General features: G+C 40.6%; 1 protein-coding gene across 3 annotated transcripts; it reads left to right on the forward strand.

Annotated features, from left to right (window-relative positions):
• Positions 1-1,243: 1,243 nt before the first annotated feature.
• DHX36 (DEAH-box helicase 36) lies at positions 1,244-21,728 on the forward strand. 3 transcript variants are annotated; one of them, XM_074912137.1, is made up of 25 exons: positions 1,244-1,485; positions 1,985-2,106; positions 2,833-3,079; positions 3,783-3,821; positions 4,994-5,164; positions 6,034-6,113; positions 7,078-7,152; positions 7,290-7,456; positions 8,037-8,118; positions 8,588-8,728; positions 9,770-9,872; positions 11,412-11,499; positions 12,378-12,433; positions 12,539-12,603; positions 13,104-13,247; positions 13,862-13,979; positions 14,622-14,720; positions 15,676-15,849; positions 16,151-16,237; positions 16,882-16,965; positions 17,063-17,162; positions 17,249-17,339; positions 18,950-19,070; positions 19,649-19,801; positions 20,798-21,728. In XM_074912137.1, exons 1-25 carry the CDS (start codon positions 1,279-1,281, stop codon positions 20,981-20,983), a joined length of 3,000 nt encoding a protein of 999 aa, XP_074768238.1. In that variant the 5' UTR covers positions 1,244-1,278; the 3' UTR covers positions 20,984-21,728. The 3 variants fall into 3 exon arrangements, with proteins under 3 accessions (XP_074768238.1, XP_074768240.1, XP_074768239.1); XM_074912139.1 differs by having other exon boundaries at positions 11,412-11,496; positions 12,417-12,433; XM_074912138.1 differs by having other exon boundaries at positions 2,881-3,079.
• The last annotated feature ends 639 nt before the right edge of the window (positions 21,729-22,367 follow it).

The following is a 22,367-nucleotide window of genomic DNA, read 5'->3' on the forward strand; positions in this document are numbered from 1 at the left end:
ATTCCTTACTTGTCTCTATTCAAACTAAAACCCAAGCTTCTCTCAGATTTCCTTGTACCTGAAATGGAGTGTAACTAAAAAACAGCCACATGATGTTTCTTGCACAGCCCCTCTGTGCAGGCCCGTGCCGTGGTGCCGTGCGGTGTCGGCACTCTCTGGGCGAGTCGGGTCTGTGCAGGACGCTGCGGCGCACGGCGGGTCGCGTCCCCAGCGCCCTGCAGTGTCCTTGGAGGGACGGCCCCGTCAGCCACCTGCCACCATCACCGAGATGGGCTCCGGTGCCTGCCCGGCCCTTCAGGTCCCTCACCTCTGGAGTCTTTGAGTGAAAGGCTACAGAAATAGCTCTGGCAAGGCATTGGGATTGTGGTCTGCATGTTCTAAGGGCATGGAAATTAGCGTGGAAAAGGGTAAGCCTAGCAGCAAGACAAGTGGCTGCTTGAATGCATAAAACATCTTGTGAGGGGAAAAGAAAAAAAGAACATAGAGATCTTTACCTCGAGCACTTGTTATTTCTTTACATAATCAACTGCTGGGAGTTGTTGGACTAAGTGTAGGTAAACTGTAGGCAGAGAAAAAAAAAGAGAAAATTATTTCCTTTGAAAGCAGCAGTCCTTTACCCAACAGAAGTTTTAAAATCCGTGCGTAACACGGTATTTCAGAGAGCTGAACGCTAGTCATTTTTAAACTAACGTAAATCATACCAACAAAGAAGAAAAGGTGAAAGAATAATGAGAATGAAGAAGGATTTGTCGCTGCACAATGGTATTCAGTGAAACAAAAAGAACATTAATTGTTGAAAAAGTAATAATTCTGTGAATAGCCTTGTCCAAGTTAAAAGGAGTGTTAAACTCCAGAGAACTCGGACAAGGTGTACACACACAGCAGCAGGCAGCCAGCAGGGCCAGAACCGGTTGCTACTTAAATCAGTTATTGTCTTTCTAAAGGAAAGGCGGGAACCTCAGGCGCAGCGGTGGGGACCAACGTTTGGCGTTCCCTTCAAATCTCTGCAGCCCCGGGAAGGGAAGCCACGGTTCGATGTGGAAAGGGAAGCGGGAGGAGCCGTCCCCGCACGAGGAGCTTCGGGCCGCGCTGCGGTGAGCCCCTCGCTCTCCCGAACCGCGTCGCGCCTCGCCCCGGGGCTGGGGCGGCGGCGGCGGGACGCGAACCCGCGGCCGCGGGCGGCGGGGCGGAAGTGGGCGGGGCCGGAAGCGATGCGGAGGCGGGGCCGGAAGCGATGCGGCGGACGAGGCGGGCGCGGGCGGCCGGTGCCGGGCGGCCATGAGCTACGAGCACCGCCGGGACTGGGGCCGCGGCCGCGGCGGCGATGGCGGCTCCTCCTCCCCCGCCGCCGCCTCCTCCGCGGGGGGACACGGGGGCCGCGGCGGCGGGCGCGGGCGCCACCCCAGCCACCTCAAGGGCCGCGAGATCGGGCTGTGGTACGCGCGGAAGCAGGGCCAGAAGAGCAAGGAGACCGACCGGCAGCAGGTGGGGGGCGGCCGCGGGCCCTGCCCCGCCGGGACTCCTCGGGGCCGGGGCCCTCCGCGGGGCCAGGAGCCTCTCCGGGGCCGGGAGCAGCCTGCGCGCTGCCCTGCCCCCGCCGCCGGCCGTGGGGAGAGGGGCCGCGGGGCGCCGGGCCGCGGGGCGGCCTCTGGCCTGGTCGAGCCCTTTAATTTCGGGCGCGGCAGCAGCCGGGGTGGCCAGAAGAGGCCGGACTCTCCGCGCCCCGCCAGCCCCGGCCCGCTCCCCTCCGCACTGCCCGTTTCGCCGGGCCGCGAGGGCCGCGGCGCCTTATCTCAGAGATGGGGACGGTTCTTAAACGTTCTGTGATTGTGTCTGTGCGGGGAAATGACTCGTAAGGAGCGACTCAGAAGTTTCTGGTCGTGCCAAAGAGTCTCGCTGATTTGATATTTAAGTGTTAATGTCATCTCTCTAGATACGCTGAGTGCATATTGATAAAAATGGATTTTTTTTTTTTTATTATTAGAGAGCTGTTGTGCGTATGGATGAACGCAGGGAAGAGCAGATTGTGCAGCTGTTGAATACTGTCCAAACTAAAAATGAAAAAGAACAAGAAGCCATGTCCTGGTGGTCTGGGGATGAAGAAGGGTAAAGAGAAACTATTAATAATGCTTTTGTTTAAGTTAAACAGACTTCCCACAAACTGGCAGGAAGAGAGATCAGAAAATATCTGCATTTAGCAAGTGAATGAGGTCGACGCATACACTCAGGTTTTTCCACCTGTGGTGTCATACTGAACCGGTTGTAACCGCTGCTGTAAAACTCTGCCAGGTTATTGTTGAGTTCGGAGCATTAAAATCATAAAATCCTGTAACTGATCTCCACGCCTACTGGAGAAGATACGTGGAATTTTTACGCTCCCCTCGCCTCTGGAATTACTCTTCCAGAGTGGCATTTGCCTTTGGTTTTCAGTTATTGTCCAGTCTTAGAATGTTTTCTTGGCCTCTGTGAAATAGGGTCCATTCTTGACACTGAAAGGGTTTTAAATAATAGCAGCAAGATGGGCAGCCGCATGTGTCACTCCAGGCCCACTGAAATGGGGTGTTGGGGTCTCTGAATGATCCGGCTCCAGGGCAGTGGTTGTGATGGTGGGTGATGCAGTAATTCTCTGGAGATGTTCTGTTGGTTACTTTTATCTGATACAGAAGAACATGTTACACTTATAGATACTGATGTAAAATTTTTGATGGCTGGTAATTTGCACACTTTAATTTGCCCACTGGTTGATGCTCAGGCAACTCGTGAGTGTCATGTCTCAAAACCAGATAGAGGGTTTGCCTGGATCAGTTCAGTGAACTCTTCACGGTGGCCGAGCACATCTTGGATAATCTTTGAAGTTTCTGTTCCCTGCACTTATTTCAGACCTCCAGAACAGCCTGCAAAAGTGAAACCAGATGCTGAAAAAGCTCCTGTAAGACAGAGACCAGTATTGGAAAAAACATTTCTTGATCGGGATGTGGAATATCTCTTTGAAAAAAATGAGCAGGATACTGATTTAGATGAGCAACTTAAAGAAGACTTAAGAAAGAAGAAATCTGATCCTAGATATATGGAAATGCAGGTGCTTTTCTATGTGTTAAGTATAAAGCTTTTGTTTGTGGTGTTTGTTTTGGGGTTTTTTTAATTAAACTAACCTGAAAACATGACTTCTTGCAATTTATTTACTAAGAGGTTGTCATGATGGTGCTTTGGCTAAAAATTGTCTTTTGAATATGCAAAACGCATATCTGTTGGTAGGACGGCAATTAAAAACCAGGCTTTCAGTGACAATTTCTGATTGCATAAAATCTCCAATTTTAAGCTTATGCATTGGTTGGATGGGTGGCGTTTTCTGTCTGTTGTTTAATGAATTGCATCCCTCCGTTTATGTCTAAAACTGACAGCACAAAAATGGGCTCTGAAGGAATTGCTTCTTAAAGTAGTTTATGTTGTTCTTGTAGCCATACATACATTTGTCAGATAAAACAGTTTTACCATGAACAGGCGGTTCTCCCTTTGATTCAAGGCCCTGCTCTTGCAGTTTGTGTGTGTGTACCTCTTCGTGTGCTGAACTGTTGGGTTTAAATAATTTTGTAAAATGTAATGAAACTGAAAATGTGCATGGGATTAAATTTATTTCTAGTGGGCCTGTGTTTATATAACTATTAGCCAAACAGTGTGGCCCATTATTTCAGTTTACCCTCCATCACGGATGAAATCTGGTGCATTACTTCAGTGTTGAAAAGAGGTTTAAAGATATGCGCTGTTGTTTTCTTTTTCCCCAGAGATTCCGAGAGAAACTCCCTTCATATGGGATGAGACAGGTAAATGTGTATTTGATTTGAAAGAATAATGAGTTTGTGTTGTAAAATAGAAGAAAACAGTTGTGGGACTAACAGGAAACCTTTGTTGCCTTTTATGAAGGCGCGTGGCTGAAGTTACTCTGGGGCCATATATGGTTGTATTGGTGGGCAGCAGCAGTGGTTGGGGCAGCATTATTCATGGAAATGGTATTGAATGGGAGATACATTTAAGTGCTTCTTTTTAAAAGTGTAGGTCTTCTCTTTCTCTGCCAGTTAAACTTCTAGAACATTCCTAGTTACTTGGATTTTGTAATTCACCACTGTAAATTGTCATGCTTGCTTTTTTCTTATATATATAAACCTGTGGCCATTTGCTGAACATTTACCCAATTTAGAATGGAATATAATGCTGATTTAAACCTTTTTTTAATCACAGACTTAACAGCTGCACTGCTGGCTCTTACTGCCATTAGTTTCCCAGTAAAGTATAATGGCAGTGATAGGAAGGGTTATTAGTGTATTAACTGATGTTAATTCTTCATTTGGTGTTGCCTGTATGAAAGAGAAATTGGATATTCTGTTATGTTTTCTTTTGCAGGTTCAGTGAATGATTAGGGAGCTTCCTTTCTAAAGCTAATGTATTTGTCATAGCAGGTTCCTTCCTGTTAGTATAACTATTTTAAAAAACAAGCACTGCCCTTTACAATCCTTTGGATTGGGAGTGGAGGCTGGGAGCGTAAGAAATCTGTTCCTGTCAGCATAAAAAAATGTTAAAATATTACACTGCAAATCCTCAGTTAGTGCAGCCTTGGAGTCCAACAGGGAAAAGGCTTGTTTTCAGTCACCAGAGATATACAGAAGGCAAGTAGGAGGGAAAGTGTGTTCTAGGCTTTTATTTTAGTTCTTTTATGTTGTTTTCATACAGGATCTTAAGTATTTAAAACTACTATTCAGATTTTATATGCTTTAAACTTTACACATGTGAAGTGTAAATGTGCAGAAATTACTTCTGTGTGGTTTAAGCTAAACTTTCTTTTAAAATTATTATTAGGAGAAGCAGATGAGTATCTGTTTCTTTATTTGCTGTGACACTTTCTTCTAAGTGCACTGCACAGTAGTGGACAATTGTCAATCCTTCTAAAATCTATTTTGAACAATAATACAATAAATGTTTTCTCTTTGTTTGGAACCAGGAGCTTGTAAACCTTATAAACAATAATCGAGTAACTGTGATAAGCGGTGAAACTGGTTGTGGGAAGACAACGCAAGTGACACAGTTCATCCTGGATGATTACATAGAGCGAGGGAAGGGGTCTACGTGCAGGATTGTTTGTACCCAGCCCAGGAGGATCAGTGCTATCTCTGTAAGTGCCACTTTGACAAACTGAGTAACTTATTTCTTGTGATTATTTTTTTCCCAATAAATCTGAGGAAAAATTACTGCCTTACATGGAATCATTGAATGAAAATATACTTCTTGCTGGGCCTAGGATCCACGGGCAGGCTTATGAACTGAGCGTACAGTTTGCTAGATTATTTGAAGTCAAGATTCCAAACAACCAGATAGGCACGGCACACCTCTAAAGGAAACTGCTCTGCCATCACATCTGCTCCTACTAAATTTAAAGCTCAACAGAAGCTTTCAGCCTGCAGGGGACAGTAAAGGTGGCTTTTTTGTGAGTTCCTTTCCAGTCGTCTTAGATTCTATTGCAAATAGTTTTGTTGGTATACACTAATTTGATATTTTGTAAGTTTTGGTCTTTAATAGACCTTCCCTGAATTTAATCATGGTTTATATCTGTGATTTTAATGGATTTGGGCAGTGCAAATGTGAATTAAGGTAAACGCTAATGTGGTGTCAGGCCCTTTAGAGGTGTATTAATGAGCCAGAAAGCATTTGGCTTTTAAGTGCACAGTAATTACTCTTCTTGATAGTTAAGTGTCAAACAGTTATAGAACCTTACTTCCCGTGAGGAAAAGCTTGCCCGTCTGAAAGGGTGAGTGTTTTGCTAATGCCTAAATGGTTGTCTTCCTTTAAAATATTTCCTGGGTTACTGACGGGAAACACTGTTGTCAGTGGAGGTGAAAAAACGATTTTTCAGGGTGTTTCTTTGTTGTTTATCATCTTGGTTCTAAGTTTTTCCTGCTGGTGAGTAGCTACATCATAGAACAGCCTTGTGGGATTTTTTGGAAAGTTTTCCTTAATGCACCATTTTGATTTTATTTTTTTAAGGTGGCTGAGAGAGTTGCTGCTGAAAGGGCAGAAGCATGTGGTAATGGCAAGAGTACAGGATATCAAATTCGTCTACAGAGGTAAGAGAGGTTCCCTTTGCAGTTTTTGTGCATTCACGGGCAGTAGTATCTATTGTTACAGAGGCAAGAAAATGTGAAAAGTAGTTCTTAACATAGATGGCTGCTTTCATTCTGCTATTTTTTCCAAGAGGCGTTCATGTGAGTATCTGGTACAGGGAAGAAGGTTTTTGAAATTTAGCAAAAAGTTCTAATATTATTATTATTATATTTTTTGCAGTGTGTAACAGTGGCTAGCACCAAGTGTACTTTCTCTAGTAGGTCCTTTTTTCAGCTCTTCTGAAAGGTTCTGCTATAGATAGAACTAAAACAGATGTTCCTAATCCATGCATTTCAAGGAAAAATGGGAATGCTAAAGGATAGAATGCTGTAAGCCATATTTCTGTGGAAAACTATGTATTTGCTACACTTGAGTAATCCCACTGCACTCAGGTAATAGGTGCATTGACAAGATTTGTGGACCTAGTGCCATAGAGCAAAGGTGTTACATTTGGAGTCATCTGAAATTTTAAAAAATACTTGAAATGTTACCAGCAAATTATGGACTCTGTTATCACTGAAGAAAAACTGCTGGTGAGAGATGATAGCTTAGTCCCTTCCTCATCTAAATTTGAGTTTATAGAATCTCATTTATATTTTTCTTTACTATTTAATCAAGAATGTTATACTGCTCTATATGTATTTAGCTGTGGTCTATGCTGAGCTTAGATAGCTGCAAGAATTTAGGGTCAGCAGATAAATGTGCAAGTGGTGGAAAACGATGTCTGCAGTTCATTCCTCATCAACAAAAATACTGCAACTGTGGCCTGATGCCTTGTTCCTCCAGTTGAACTGGAAGTGAGCAAGTTGGAGAACGAAGCTTACTTCATAATGTCTGTAATGGCTGTCTGCATTTTGATTTTAAGCTTTGAAAGCACTTTGTAAAATACAGAAGAGAACTGAGGAATTCTTAATCTATCTCTTTCAGTCGGTTACCAAGGAGACAAGGTTCAATTTTATACTGTACCACAGGAATTGTCCTACAGTGGCTCCAGTCAGATAAGTAAGTTTTATTATTTAATAAGAAACAGGATACAATTATGAAATGACTTGACTACTGAGCTGTTTCTAACAGTCTCAGCTCTGGGTTTTTTAATTTTGCTCAAAACAAATGTTTAACTTCCTGATCCTCTGTTTTAGGCACTTGTCCAGCATTAGTCACGTAGTCCTTGATGAAATTCATGAAAGAAATCTTCAGTCAGATGTTTTAATGAGCATTATTAAAGACCTTTTGAATATTCGTTTGGATCTGAAAGTAATACTAATGAGTGCTACTTTAAATGCAGAAAAGTTTTCGGATTATTTTGGTAGGTGAAATACACTTCTTGCGAATTTTCCTCTTAAGCAATTTAGGCTTCTACAGTATAATACAGTTCTTAAATTTTAGGATTGATTTTCATCAAAAGAGGTAATGACTTTAATTCTACAAATAGCTGCCAGCTGCTGGAGATGCTGATTCCCTTAGTTTTATCTCATCATGTGCATGTGTTGCTTCTGTATTTACTTTTCAGACAAATTGTGGAAACAGTATCTCCAGAGTGTTTTCATATTAAATATTTACTAATATTTACCATATTATAGAAGTCTTGGTGTCAGTGGGCAACCAGATTGAAGCCTTTAGCTCTTCAGTCTTCCAGCTTTATCCTGTAGCTGGAACCAGATGAACATGCTGGAGAACAATATACTGCTTGCTACCTATGCTTCTTGTTGTTTCGCAGTTATTTGGAATTGAATTTGATGTCTTCCTTGAGAATTATCAAAATAGACAGAAAAACCCTATAGACTTGGCAACTCTGTTGCAGGAAGAGTGAAGAATGTTTATTTCCTCTTATTTCATTATGGTGTTTTATTTGCTGTTTAAAAACTGAGCCATGCCTTCCTCGACAGATAATTGCCCGATGATTCACATACCTGGGTTCACTTTCCCTGTGGTGGAGTATCTTCTTGAAGATGTAATTGAGAAGTTGAGGTAAGTGTATTTTCTGGACACCATTATGGAGAGTATATTGGGGGTTTTTGCTTAGTATGTCTTTCCAAATAGTATCTTGGTATAAACCTGTGGAAGAATTAGCCATGTCTTTCAATGGAAATCCTTCCAAGGGAAGTGCAGTAGCTCTTACAGTAATTAAAAATGGCACCCAGCTACCTGAAAGTGTTGGCTTGAGGAGGAAAAAAAAACCCTTGTCTGTCTTCCGATACGGTGAATTTTCAGGGTACTAAACCGGACTAGTCTTTGTTCAGAGCTGGTTTTTTTTCCTTTTCGTGTTTACTAGAGATAGTACCAGTTTTTATAAGTAAGATTTCATTCAGAAGAGAAACTTAAGAATCTTATTTACATGGAACAGCTAAAGCGTGGCATATTTTCCGTAGGTTGAAAAAGTACTGTGCAGCTGGCTTGAGTTTCAAAGTTTAATGACGTTTGTTACTTAAATTGAAAGGTATACTCCAGAAAGCACAGACCGTCGACCACGGTGGAAGAAAGGCTTCATGCAAGGGCATGTAAGCAGACCAGAAAAAGAAGAAAAAGAGGAAATCTACAGGGAACGGTGGCCAGACTATTTGAGGCAGCTGCGGGGCAGGTTGTTCTCAAGTTGGTCTTTTGTGTTAAGTTTTTGGACGCTTGTTAACTGAGAAACATAAATTAGTGCTGTATTCTGTTACTGTGCTTTTATTAATGATGTGATAGTCCCTGCTGTGGAAAACAGTAACGGTGGAAGTGCCAGTACACTTGACTGGCAACCACTGAAGTGCTTTACAGTCATCACAGAGCACTCACTTCCTTTGCATCTGCAAACTCTAAGAGAACTCAGAGTTGTCGAGTCACTTGCTATTGAAAAAAACACACCACACTCTTTTTCTCAGAATATTTTATTATTCTTCTAGAGCAGTTTTAAACCAAGCTGGACAATTTTGCCTCTTGAGCACCTAGTAGAGATTGTCCACTTAAAACCATTCTTTTGATTGCCAGTATTTGACTATGCTGGTAATCTGGATAAGATGGTTAATTGGATAGCCTGGCTGATTTATTTCAGAACAGCATCTTCCTGTTTTTCTCCTGTCTTATTTGTCATCTGCATTTTGGGACTGACTATATATCCAGCTTGGTAACAATAATGGTAGTTGACTGAGTTTTATCTCCCTTTTCTAAGGGAAAAGTCCTCAGTGCTGTGTCTGCTGTAGCCCATGCTTTGCTCATCCCATTTGTACCCCTCCTTCCCTTTCCCACCACCTCTTTTGTACCAGTTGGCAGTTCTTCCACAGTGGGAGCTTTGACGTCAGAGGGCTGGGTGCCTCCTGCACCGCTGAGAGCCAGCTAATTGGAAGGGTCAGCTCAGTTTGTTTAGGTCCTACCTAATCCCTGAGGAGCAGAGAGCTCACATGGGTGTGCCAAGTGCAGTTCAGTCCTAACATGGTCATTCTTAAGCTTGCTGTTGTAAACTGGCACTGATCACACTAAACTAAGTCTCGAGAGTGTGCTGGAGGTGCAGTCATTGAACAGACAAAGGGGTTGGTCGGTCCTGGGTTACACAGGTGCGTGACTGCAGAGCCTCACAGCAGAGACGTGAGCACGTGATGTGTGTGTTGACAAGTTACTAATCACACGCTGTCAATGCCTGTAGGTATTCAGCAGGTACTATAGACGCCTTGGAAATGATGGACGATGACAAGGTCGACCTTGACCTTATAGCAGCACTTATCAGACACATCGTTTTGGAAGAAGAGGTATGCTTCTCTTTCCTATCATCACCTTTTAATGGCTGAGTTGTTGTCAGTGGCTGTTGCCACTAGTTGGTTAAGCTGATAGTTTTTTTGGCTTTTACAGATATAAAGAAGAAGAATTTTTTTTTTTTCTCTTCTGAGAAGTAATCTAACAGCTTTAAATACCTAATTACTATTTAAGCCCTGAATTTAGAATGTGCTTAGTTACAGCGTTTATTGAAATGATGGCACAGAATCCATATTAAAGGGGAGCCCACATCCAGGCATTTTCTTGAATAGGGGTTGGGGGTGTTAGTGAGAGCTACATACATAAGAAACTTGGAAAACTTACAGTTACAGTGATATGCTCATTTATGTCCCTTCTGAGCAAGGGGAAAAAGAGAGCCTAGATTCTTTTACTGTCTCATTAATAAAATGGGATAGATACCTGAGGGTTTGGGTGCCATTTTGATTCAGATCGCTGCATTTTTTTTTCTTCTAGATGAGCTTTTAAATAGGCTTTCAAATTAATTATACACCTTAGTTATTCGATGGAAAGTACTAGAATTGCAAATTAAACTTTTAGTTCTTTCTGTGACACTGTGTGTGTCGAAGGTAGTATTCTTTGTAGCCTGTAGTAAAAGTTGCATTTTGTGACAACAGCTGTAGAAGACTGTCTGAAAACCACTTTAGTCTATGACTAAACCTCTGTTCTTATTTCCTCAGCAGTGGGAGGGAGGGGGCAAGAGCCATATGTAGAGTTGATGTTCACTGCCCCTGCACGGGGCAGTTGGCTTTAATGGTTTTTCTGCCTGACATCTAAATATGACTTAGATGCTCTGAAGGCTGAATGTTTGTACAGCCTAACAAAAGTCTAGTCACATTTACCAAACACACAGCTAGGAGCTTTCGGTTTGTCAAGATGAGTAGTCAATACAGATGTGTTATCTCCAAATGTGCTTCACCTTGTTATTTAGTAATAATGTTAGCAGAATGTTAATGTCAGAAGGATCCTGTGCCTGAAGCAGTGATGAATGTGACGTAAGAGTAACGTCTGTTACCATAGGTAAAGTGTTTGTAGGTTGTCATAACCTGAAGTTATATATTTGTGTTCAAAAACATCTGTGGAAGAGCTGACACCTTGGCTGATTCCTTAAAGACAATTGTGATTATTAAAAATATCAACTAATTTAATATATCAGTTGATCGATCATTTAAGCTGTGGATGATAATGATGAGCTGCTGTTTCTTATTTTGTTCTTCCTGTGTTGAAAATTATACACTAGTTCCTGTTTTATTTGCAGCTCAAATTCTTGTAGTGTTGACTTGACTGTTTAAAACACAACAGGGGAAAAGTGTTTAAAATCAAGTTTTATTTAGATAAACACATGTAGCTAACTCTTTTACAAAAAACAGTCTTAAATGTTGTTCCAAATTTGAGTCAATGGGGCTTCAAGTATCACATATCCAACACGCAGGCGTTAGCGTGCCAGTAGCTGGTTGTTTGCATAGCGTGTGATTTGCTCTAACCTCTTTTCCCTTCACTCCTTCTTTTACATTTAGGATGGTGCAATTCTCGTGTTTCTTCCAGGCTGGGACAACATTAGCACTTTGCATGACCTCTTGATGTCACAAGTCATGTTTAAGTCAGGTAAAACCAAAATTCTACATGGGAATTGTAGCAGTAGCATTCATGGCAAACTCCTAATTTTTGCATGCGATGGCTGCTATTGCACTGGATTTATTTTTTTTTTCTTGTATCTCAAAGTGATCGCGGTGTGTTCAGCATTTTTTGCATTTCTATGGTACCTTCTGTCTGCTAACAGTAATAACTTATTTTCCTCAGTGTAGAAGTGAACAATCTGAAAAAGAATCTTGACCTGCACCTTTTCCCTTTTGACCTTTCTTGTAGCTATGATAACTTCCATCCGAAACTAAACTCCTTCATTCTGTGTTCATTTCCTCTTTCCTTGATTCTTCAGCAGCTTCTGTCTACTGCTTTGCTGATAGTTCTTTTAAATCTGTTTATTCCTAGAAGCTTTTTTAATGGGATGCTAAAATACTCTCTGCCTATCTGGTACACTTTAATTTGTCCTGTTTGCATAACTTGTATTTTCATCTAACTTGTCTAACTGCTCTTGGCTATTCAAACAGTTGTTTTACAGTTCATGTCGTGTGCATTCTGGAGATAAAGAACTTCAGTTTATTGAAAGATTGAGGAGAGTGTCAGTTTAATAAACCTGAGCAATTATTAAATAATTTCAGAATTTAAAAATGGAATATGATTTACTGTATATAACTTCATATATTTTCTTAAACTTGTCAAGTTGTCATAGCATAATAAAAAAAATTCCTTTATACCTTTTTACTTTAGAATTTGTCATTATGATACATATACCTGTGAATTCAGAATAAGAAAGAGCAGACTTAGTTGCACCGTATCTTCTCTATTCCACATAGTTGATTTTTCCTGTAAAATTAAAGTTTCTGTGCTTACACAGTATCTTTTACTGATTTTTTAATTTTCAGATAGGTTTATTATCATACCTTTACATTCATTGATGCCTACTGTTAACCAGACTCAGGTATGCTTTTCTTTTATTGTAATATTTCACAATTACAAAAAAAAAGTATTATTAAGCATATGTTTGGTTTTGGCAAACATATAAATGGGCCGTGGATAATTACAGGTTTTTAAGAAGACCCCACCAGGAGTAAGGAAAATCGTGATTGCTACCAACATTGCAGAGACTAGGTAAATGGCTAGCTATACAGAGCGGGGGAAACAAACACAAAAAAAAGCTATACGTTTAACAAACTAAAAGAAAGTGATGATTTAAAGTATAAACCTGTTTAATGTTTCCAAAAATACGTTTGTTTGTACCATTCATTTATAACACTATCTTTAGAAATGTTCATAGACTAAACAGGACTCTTCCTTCAATTGTTTTAAACAGTTAAAGCATGGATGTCACTGTAATGACTCGCCTTTGTTGTACATGATAAATCTGAGCTGCCTGTCCTCTCTGCACACTTCATAACCTCACGTGGTGACCTTTGCCAGACCTGGGAGGATAAATCAAGCTCTTTCTTGAACTGCTTAGTAACATAATTCTTGAGTAAATTCCAAACACAGATTATTTTTTGTTGGCTCACAGTTTGGCAGGGGTTAGAGAGGCTTAAACCCCTTTCAAATCCTAGGTCAAGCTGGCAAAGATGAAGAGTTGCAGGTTTTTTTCCTCTTGTTTTAAACAGCATTACAATAGATGACGTCGTGTTCGTTATAGACGGTGGAAAAATAAAAGAGACTCACTTTGACACACAGAACAACATTAGCACAATGGCAGCAGAGTGGGTTAGTAAAGCTAATGCCAAGCAGAGGAAAGGTCGAGCAGGAAGGTAAGAATAAAGGGGATTGCTGGAAAAGTTTTGTGTTGTCAAATTTCTGTCAGTCTTGAAGTGCTTGTGTGCTGAAGATCCTACCTTTGTCATTCCTGTGTTCAGGAGCAGAGCTGGCACAATGTCTCTTGTTCTTGTGGGAAGAATGGCTGCTTTGTCTTTCTAGGAAACTGAGTCAACTCCTGCTGCATTTAACTCGAGAGTTTCCCTCCTTCTGCTGGAAGAAGTCATCCTGCATTTTCTTTTTAATTTTTGTTGGTAGTATTTGCCTTCACACCTGACTTACGAGGCTATAATACATTAAAGTGAAAATTGCCCACAAATTAATAGCACTTAGCTATATACCAATTTTTTCCAAAATTGTCTCTCCCTCTCAAAATACCTTGTGGAATATTTTCTTTCTTGTTCAGGCTTACATTTCTTCTCTGGCCTCTTGTAACTCCTTTTGAGGAGTTGATAGGAGGTTTCTGTGTTCTGCATGCCTTCCTCCTCTTGAGGGGTTTGTGTTTCAGAAGGCTGAAATGGCTTTTACAAGCTGTTTATAAATACATACAGTCATAACGTCACAACGTCATAGGAAAAAAAATTACAATTGTTTGTTTAAATAATTCCAGAGTTCAGCCAGGCCACTGTTATCATCTATACAATGGACTACGTGCTAGCCTTCTAGATGACTATCAGTTACCAGAGATCCTGAGGACACCCTTGGAAGAACTCTGTTTACAGATCAAGGTAAACATACGGATCTTCAGACCTATTTATTATCTATGTTTCCACTGGAATAAGAGGTTGAGAGATTAAGTTAATGCAACTGTGATCCTAGGGTTGTCTTCGAGTCAAAATTCCGTTACACCAGGAGCACAATATATTTAGCTAAGAATTGCAGCAACTTTTTGCAAAATGCGTACTTGTCTCTAGATGCATCAAGCCCAGGAAAAATAAGGTTGTCTGCTGTAAGAAAAAGCTGAAGTCTCTTAACAAAAATTTGGATTGTGCTTCCCTCCCTTTCCACCCGAATATCATTCACCCTGAGAAGCTTCAGTGAGAATGCCAGTGAATCAAGGGATGTGTTGTCTTCAAAGAATTTCACTAAAAATAGCTTTAGACCTGATGTGAGTTTCCTTTTTGGCAGTTTGCATTGAATTCCTTCTGTATGCATAAGGAATACTGTGTATGCATACTGCATGAAGGGTAGAGCCTTATGTTTCAGATTTCATCATTAATGCATTTTTATTTTTGTCCTTAGTTCTTAATGAGTGAGACTTTAACTCAAGCTGTGAGTTATTCACACTTTTTTTAATTAGTGTGGTCACTGCTAATTTTAAGTAGCTATCTTTCTCCAGTTGCGATAGGTTTTTGTTGTTTGTTTTTCAGATTCTAAAGCTTGGTGGAATTGCTTATTTTCTGAGCAAACTAATGGATCCCCCATCTCGTGATGCTGTAATGTTGGCCATAAATCACCTGATGGAGCTGGTAAAGTATCACATAATGTACATGTGAGGAAAAATCTGTTCAGAAAGATGTGACTGCACTGTCTGTTATCCAGCAGTTCTGATTTTACAGGTCTTGACACTTGTGACATCTTCTCGTGTTGTGCAGACCCTTCATATATCCACACTGGCCAGAGAAAATAATTTCACATAACACATGGTGTTTATGAGCTGCTTAAATAGTTCCTGAGGAACTCTTTAAATCACTCAAAACATGTACATGCACTTTGCATTTAAGTTCCCTACAGATACTGATTTAACTGACTGCTTCTGTACCACCCTGCTCACAGCTGCATCCACCAGCCTTCCTACGCCAGGCGGGTCAGTGAAGAGTTTGAGATACTTTTTCTGTGGGCAGATAAAGTTCTTGTATATCATTGCCCCTTTGGATCTGGGGAAGGAGAGACTGATGACGTATTTGTGCCACTGACTTCTTGCCCTGATGTTATTTGTATAAATCAGTTGTAGCAATAAGTGGAAACATCTGATTTAGATGAAGGGCAGTATTTAGACTGATGGCATGATCCTGTAGAGGCTTAGATAAAGTTCAGCTCTATGCTTGGTGTTCTGTGGCAGTGCTGTATAGTAGCAAAGGGTAGAGTAAATAAAGACAGGTGTTACTGAGGGTGAGATAACAGTCTAAAAATAAGCTTGATGAGGAGAATAGGAAGACACTCAAGTGTTAATAATTCTTCATACTTTTGTCCAGAAAGACACTGAGCCCTAGTAAACCACTTGTAACACAGTTGAAGGCAGCTGCTGATTCCTCAGATCGAATTGAACAGTTTCTCCATAACTTGCCTGATCTCAGCCAGCTGCCTGCTCCGGCCCATACACTTTCCTTTGTTCTCTTGGTATGCTAGTGGCCATTTCAAGGAAATCCTCCCCATTTCAAATACTGTGTTTATTCTTTCTGTTTTTCCTCCTTTTTCTGACAGAATGCTTTGGACAGACAGGAAGAACTGACTCCACTGGGTGTCCATTTAGCACGGTTACCGGTTGAACCACATATTGGAAAAATGATCCTCTTCGGAGCTTTATTCTGTTGCTTGGATCCAGTGCTCACAATTGCAGCTAGCCTCAGCTTCAAAGACCCTTTTGTCATTCCTCTGGTAAAGTTTCTAAGAGGAGGATTGCATATACGATTTTAAGAATCTCAGAAGGATATCGGGACTTACTGAGATGTTATAGTTTAGAACCACTGTAATCTTATTTGCATGTTCATTACATTGTTATTAGTAAAAGATTGCTTTCACATGCTATGAAGTATTGTCTTTGCCTACAGAATATTGGAAGTAGCTTTAATTTTCATGTATGTTGTATACAAAGTATTGCTGTATATATGTACTTTAATTAGGAAAAGAGAATTGTCATGTCAGTCATGAATATTTTATAGGTTCTAATTATTCTTAGGGCAAAGAGAAAGTAGCAGATGCAAGAAGAAAGGAACTGTCAAAGAACACTAAAAGCGATCACCTGACTGTGGTGAATGCTTTCACGGTGAGCATGTTTTAATGTTGTGGGGTTTTCTTCTGGAAGTTTAATTTGGGTAATATGGTTTATCCTAAAGAAAAAACCTGATTGGTTTATGCTCTGTAGTATTTCTTTCTTGGCTTCTCCAGAAACGTAAAACCAAATCCATTTTCACCCTTCTAGTATTGAGAAATATTGTCTTCAGACTCAATAACCTGATTTCTTCTGAGTAAGTCTGTGAAAGAGACAGAGGAAACAAAATGTTAATAGTTACCTTGCTGAAGTCATTCATTCTAGTCCTCCTGGCCTCCACAGGAGGCTGAAGCTGACTTCAAAAGTGCTAGAGATTTAACTGTGTAGTGTTGGGGTGAGGAGGAAATAAATGCCCTGAAATGCAGTTTCCACCAAAAGCTGTTAATAACAAATGAAGGTCTGGTGAACTCAGCTAGATTTCACTCCTCACCATGGCAGAAGGAAGTTTTTGATTTGAAATGTGAAGTTGTTTTTTTCTACCCTGTGCCACATATACATAAAGAAGTCAAAGGATTTACTTTCTGTCTTGTAGAGAAAAATGTAATTACGTTAATTGTTGACCTCCAGTTTTTGCTATCCTTAATTTTTTAGTATGTGTTCACTTACCAATGCCTTTGAACTACGGTTTTAATTTTTAGGGCTGGGAAGAGACTCGGCGTCGTGGTTTCAGAACGGAGAAGGACTATTGCTGGGAGTATTTCCTGTCTTCAAATACTCTCCAGGTAGTATCCTGACAATTTAAAAGGGAGGATCATGTCTGTGGGGAGAAGGGGCCTTTTGTCACAGGATCACTCTGGGCCAATTTTTGTTGTTTCCTAGATGCTGCATAACATGAAAGGACAGTTTGCTGAGCATCTCCTGGCAGCTGGATTTGTGAACAGCAGAGACCCTAAGGATCCCAAATCTAATACGAACTCAGGTAAACAGTGGAAGGAAGTGGAAAATTTCTAATAACTGAAATCTCAGTTTGCAGAGCTGCGTTATTTACTCTGCTGTCTTCTGCAGATAATGAGAAGCTGCTGAAAGCGGTCATCTGTGCTGGCTTATACCCCAAAGTTGCAAAGATCCGGCCAAGCTTCAGCAAAAAGAGAAAAATGTAAGGGTTTGATTTAATGTCAGTTTGTATTTGAGGTGTTTTCTACATTAGGTGGTTTGACAAGGTGAAGCAAGGGCTTGAGTGCATGAATGAATCTCTTCCAGCTCAAGTTGTGGATGTGGGTTACTTCATTTGAGAAGCGTCGATGAGAGCATGGGATGGTTGACCTTCATTTTGTTTAAGGTTTGGATACCTGGTGGTCTGAAATAATTCATGTGCTCTTACGTCATGAACAGTGTTGCAATATATCAGTAACACTGCTGCTAAAGGAGTGCTGCCAGCACCTTTGGCCTACAGCAGCAGTTGGAACCTGTCCATTCTTATTACTTGGCATGATAGAGCCAGAAATTCGGGTCTGTTGATTTATCACTTCTTATATTATCAGACTGTTTCTTCTTAGTAACTGTTACACACAGGAACAGTGCACACATCAGAACATAGATAACCTTCTTTCTGGATGTGATTTAGGGCAGAATGAATGGTTGAACATTTCAATCAACTTCAAATGAAAATGAAATTCAAATGAAACTAATATGCCTATAACTAGAAAACAGCAAACACCACCACCCCCAAGTGATTATTTCTGTGAAAGGAGTAAGAACAGGTAGTCAAAATTATACTTTACATTGTGCGATTTAAACCCATCTATAGCTGATGCTGCTGGTCAATTAATGCTCCCTTTTAAACCCAGCCCGGTGTGCTGGGGTCGCCCAAAGGCTGCACAGGTTTACAGACCTGCTGGAGGTCACTGCGTTGCTGTACATTTGCCACAGGGTGGAGCTCGGTGTAAGCCAGCTGCCCAGGAAGGCTCAGTTTTGTGTTCCATTAAGCAAGAGATTTGTTACGCTAAGCCCTTGGCTGAAGGGCCTCTCCTACCTGCTGTTTCTGTTTCAAAACACTGAACTCTGCCGTCTGCAAAATACTTCTGCACGCAGGTCCGCACCCAGAGAATTGCATCTCTGAAACGTGGGAAGGAGGAGAACAGTTGTGCTTCGTACATACTCGGCTTGCTTCCTGCTTTTTATTGCCTGACAGCATTATCATGTTGGAAGGGAAGTGTGGGTTTGGGTGGTAGGCATAACCAAAGCAGTTCAGTGTTACCGCTTGAGTCAAATTTGCTCAAAGGCACGTGGTACACCCGAGGTACCCCGCTCCGGACTGGTTGACAGTGGCATAACTAGTCCCTTGTTAAGCAGTGTCAGTGTGAAACGCTGAGAAAGGAATTCAGATAAGTAAGTTCCTTATGTGGTTTTTCCAAGAAATTGCTTGAAACTTGGCCTATGTAACCAAATTCAGTAACAGAGTCCTTCATTTGGAAAAAGAATGGCATTTGTTTTTCCTACTGGAGGGTATCACGGAGTCTAAAGGGGTAAATTTGACAAGGAATTCAAACTTCTTGAATGTAGAGGGAGATGTATCTAAAAATACATACCGTGGGTTCAGTTGTAATCTTTTGGGAAAGCAGTTAAAGTTCCTTCCAACGTCCGTGTACTCTCAGATTTTAGTACGCTAGGAGAGAATTGTTTTTTTTTTTTTAACTTGGAACATGATTGTGCTGAACTTTCAAGAACTTATTTAAATTCTAAAATAAAACTTTTTTTTCTTTTAAGGGTGAAAGTTTGCACCAAGACAGATGGAACAGTTAATATTCATCCTAAATCAGTTAACGTGGAAGAAACAGAGTTCCATTATAACTGGCTCGTGTACCATTTGAAGATGAGAACTAGCAGTGTATGTGAAGGGTTTATATTTGTGTAATTTGTTTTTGCAGCTCTCTAGTAAAGTTGGATAGAGGTTCAAAGGGGATGTGAACAGTGCCTTTGTTTTGAAGCCTTCCTGTCTTGGGTCCGTGCTTCTACATGCCATCAGATTATGCTCGTGATAATGGGGTTATTGTTCCACAAATAACTGACTTCTGGGATTTTGTGGGCGGGATTTTGTGGGCGGGGGGTTGGGTTTTTTAAGGTTCTGGCAATAGCAGGTGTAACTCTTCTTTGTCATTTCAATCCAGTGTAACACTTCTGAACAAGATGAAACTTCCTTTTTTTTGCCCCCTCTCTGATTGTTATGGGGTAGTTGGTTTGATTTCACCACTTTGTGTGAAGGACTGTATTTGGGACTGTGTTTACTCCTGTTCAATCGGATTTCATGTAACTTTTCCAAGTGGGTTGCTTCATATATATGTCTTGCAAATTTATGCATGGCTCTGAATAACGATCTTCTGCAATTCTGTTCTGAGTTTCATTAAGGGTTACTGATGTCACTTAAGATGTCCTGGAGGGTGACTGGGCACTTTTGTCATCTTGCAGATTTACTTGTATGATTGTACAGAGGTGTCTCCATACTGTCTCCTGTTCTTCGGAGGAGATATATCCATTCAGAAGGATAAGGATCAGGATACCATCGCTGTGGATGAATGGATTGTTTTCCAGTCTCCAGCAAGAATAGCACACTTAGTTAAGGTGACTATGTTTGATAAGAATGTATATGGAAGACTTACTGTAATGCTGATTCTTCTTAGAGATAGCTTTATTCGATATTTCTGTGTACCTGCTGATTTACCCTAAAGGGAGGGAATAATGCTTTAAATGTACTGCCAGTAAACGGTTCAAGTACACAAAGTAAACGAGAGATCTGAAGGTGTGTAGATGAATGCAAATTAAAACATAGTGGTAAAAATAACATTCTAAACAGTCTGTATTACACAGTAGGCTGGTAGAAGTAAACAGTGATGTACTCCCTTATCTTTGGCCTCAGGAGCAGGCTCTCGGGTTTGTTTATTTTTTTGTTTCCGGTGCAGTAGCCTGACTAATGAGGCCGTGTGCCTGTTGGGGCATCAGGAATGTGGCCGTGATGTTCTTGTTCAGCCAGTGCAGCCTCTGCTGAAAATTTCATGGGGATATTGAAAACCTGTAGAAGCTTCAGAGAAGAGTCATAGAGTGGATTTAAAGGATTTATGAACATGTCTTACAGTGAGAGATTTGAAGAGCTTAATCTCTAGTTTTCCACAGCAAAAGCTGTAGGATCACTTGATCAGTCCATGAAATGTCCTCGTGGGTATGGAAACACGAGGATGGGGCACCTCAGCTGGCAGTAATAAGTTCCAGTGGAAGGAGGAGCTGAATACAGCTCTGTTTAGTATTAGATCCTAGAAATCATATCTTTTTAAACCTAAATATTCCAATCCTGAAATAGTTAATGGATGTATAAGCTGTTAAAGGCCATCACGTGCAGAGATGTTCATCTGTCACAAAGGGTAAAACTGCTAGTTTTTGAGAAGCAGCTTTTGATTCTGAAGATAGCAATGTTGACATGAACTGACAGGAGAACAGCAGGTGTAAAGGTTAGGAGAGCAAAGGGCCCAGGGGATTTGAACTTACTCTAGTAACGTTGTGTGTTGCTCTAATTGCCTGTCTCTTTCTTTGTTTTTTTTCTTCATTCCAACAAACTCTTTACAGAACTTAAGACAAGAGCTCGATGATCTTCTACAAGAAAAAATAGAAAACCCACATCCCGTGGACTGGAATGATACTAAATCCAGGGATACAGCGGTACTGACAGCTATTATAGACTTAATTACAACACAGGAGAATGAAAGTGCGAGAAACTATGCTCCACGATTCCAGAGTGAACGCTATAGTTGACACACTTTCATCTGTATCGATAAAGCCAACATATTCCCCTTTTTTTGTTTTTTTTATAGCATTTATTTAGCTAGCAGAAAAACTTTTTTAGGGTAAGCTGGTAATTCCCTCATACTGAAGAGCGGTGTTATTTCAAAATAGTTGGTAATATCTGTATATGCATGGTATTCTGTGTTCAGTGTAGCCTTTTAAATAAGAGAAAACGCAATGCTAGCAATGTTAGATGATGTATGGTTCTTGTCCTGCTGTAGCTTTTTTTTTTTACCCATCAGGTAACAGCTATTTTAAAAACCTGCTAAAATACTGCTTAATAATACTTAAAATGTTCTTGCTATTGGTAGAAACATCTCAAAAGACTTTTTTTTTTAATTGGGGGTGGTGAGTAATTTACTTACTATGTTATTCCAGCTGTGCAGCAGTCTTCTCACCAACACTTCCACAGAAGGTAATTATAGCTTAATTAAACTAAACTTGAAAACACTTGTTAAATTTGTACTGTGGGAGGAAACAATCTTCAGAAATACTCTCCTCTTCTGCCTTTCATCCCATTAAATTAATCTTTCTTCACTTTATGTGCCCATCCGTCATCAGTACTGACTAAAATTTCATGTTACAGGAAACATGGTTAGGTAAAAGTCGTGGTGGAATACACTTTAAGGTTTCATTGCATTCTAATTTTCTTTTTTAAAAACAGTCCATGTATGGGTTATAGTATTACATTAAAAGTCTCTTCTTTAAAGTGTTATTTCATCTGTTCTTAGTTCTTAATGTTTTGAAAGTCATTCTGTTCTGAGTGCTTCCAGGTATGTAACAACATTGTTCAGGATTTCGAGTAGGGTGACTCGTTTTGAGAAATACTGTTTTGATCAAACTGCTGTTTCCTTTAACTCCCAACACTGGATTTGGGGTTGGTCTCTGTTCCTTGCTGCTGGGACCAGGGGCAGGAGATGGAGCTAAAACTGAGGATGGGTGTTGAAGAAGGCACTGAAAAGTGCTGGCAGTTTACTTGGCAGCCCTTTCACCTGCACTTTGCAGCTGTAGCTGTGGTTATTTCTAGATTTTTATCCCTGAGGAGCAGAGCTCCTGCGTATCAATTTGTTTTCTGGAGATGTAACGCCTTCTCCCTTCTTGGAGTTGGGTTTTGTTTCTTGTGCCTTGGAAAAAAAAAAAAAAAAAGATCTTGACCGTGGATTTATGAGCCTTAATCCTGAAGAAAACGGCTCAGGTGAAACTGTGTTTTCATGCTGAAATTAAGTCTGAAGTGACCAGACGGTGCTTTCCATTAGGTTAACAAGGAGGACGCCAAGCTCATTATTCACACAACACAGCTGTGAAAAATACATAGTTCAACCTCCCTCCCCCGCAATCAGTTGATTATTTTACC

Source organism: Athene noctua, chromosome 8 (assembly GCF_965140245.1).
Source record: "Athene noctua chromosome 8, bAthNoc1.hap1.1, whole genome shotgun sequence".
NCBI lineage: Eukaryota > Metazoa > Chordata > Aves > Strigiformes > Strigidae > Athene > Athene noctua.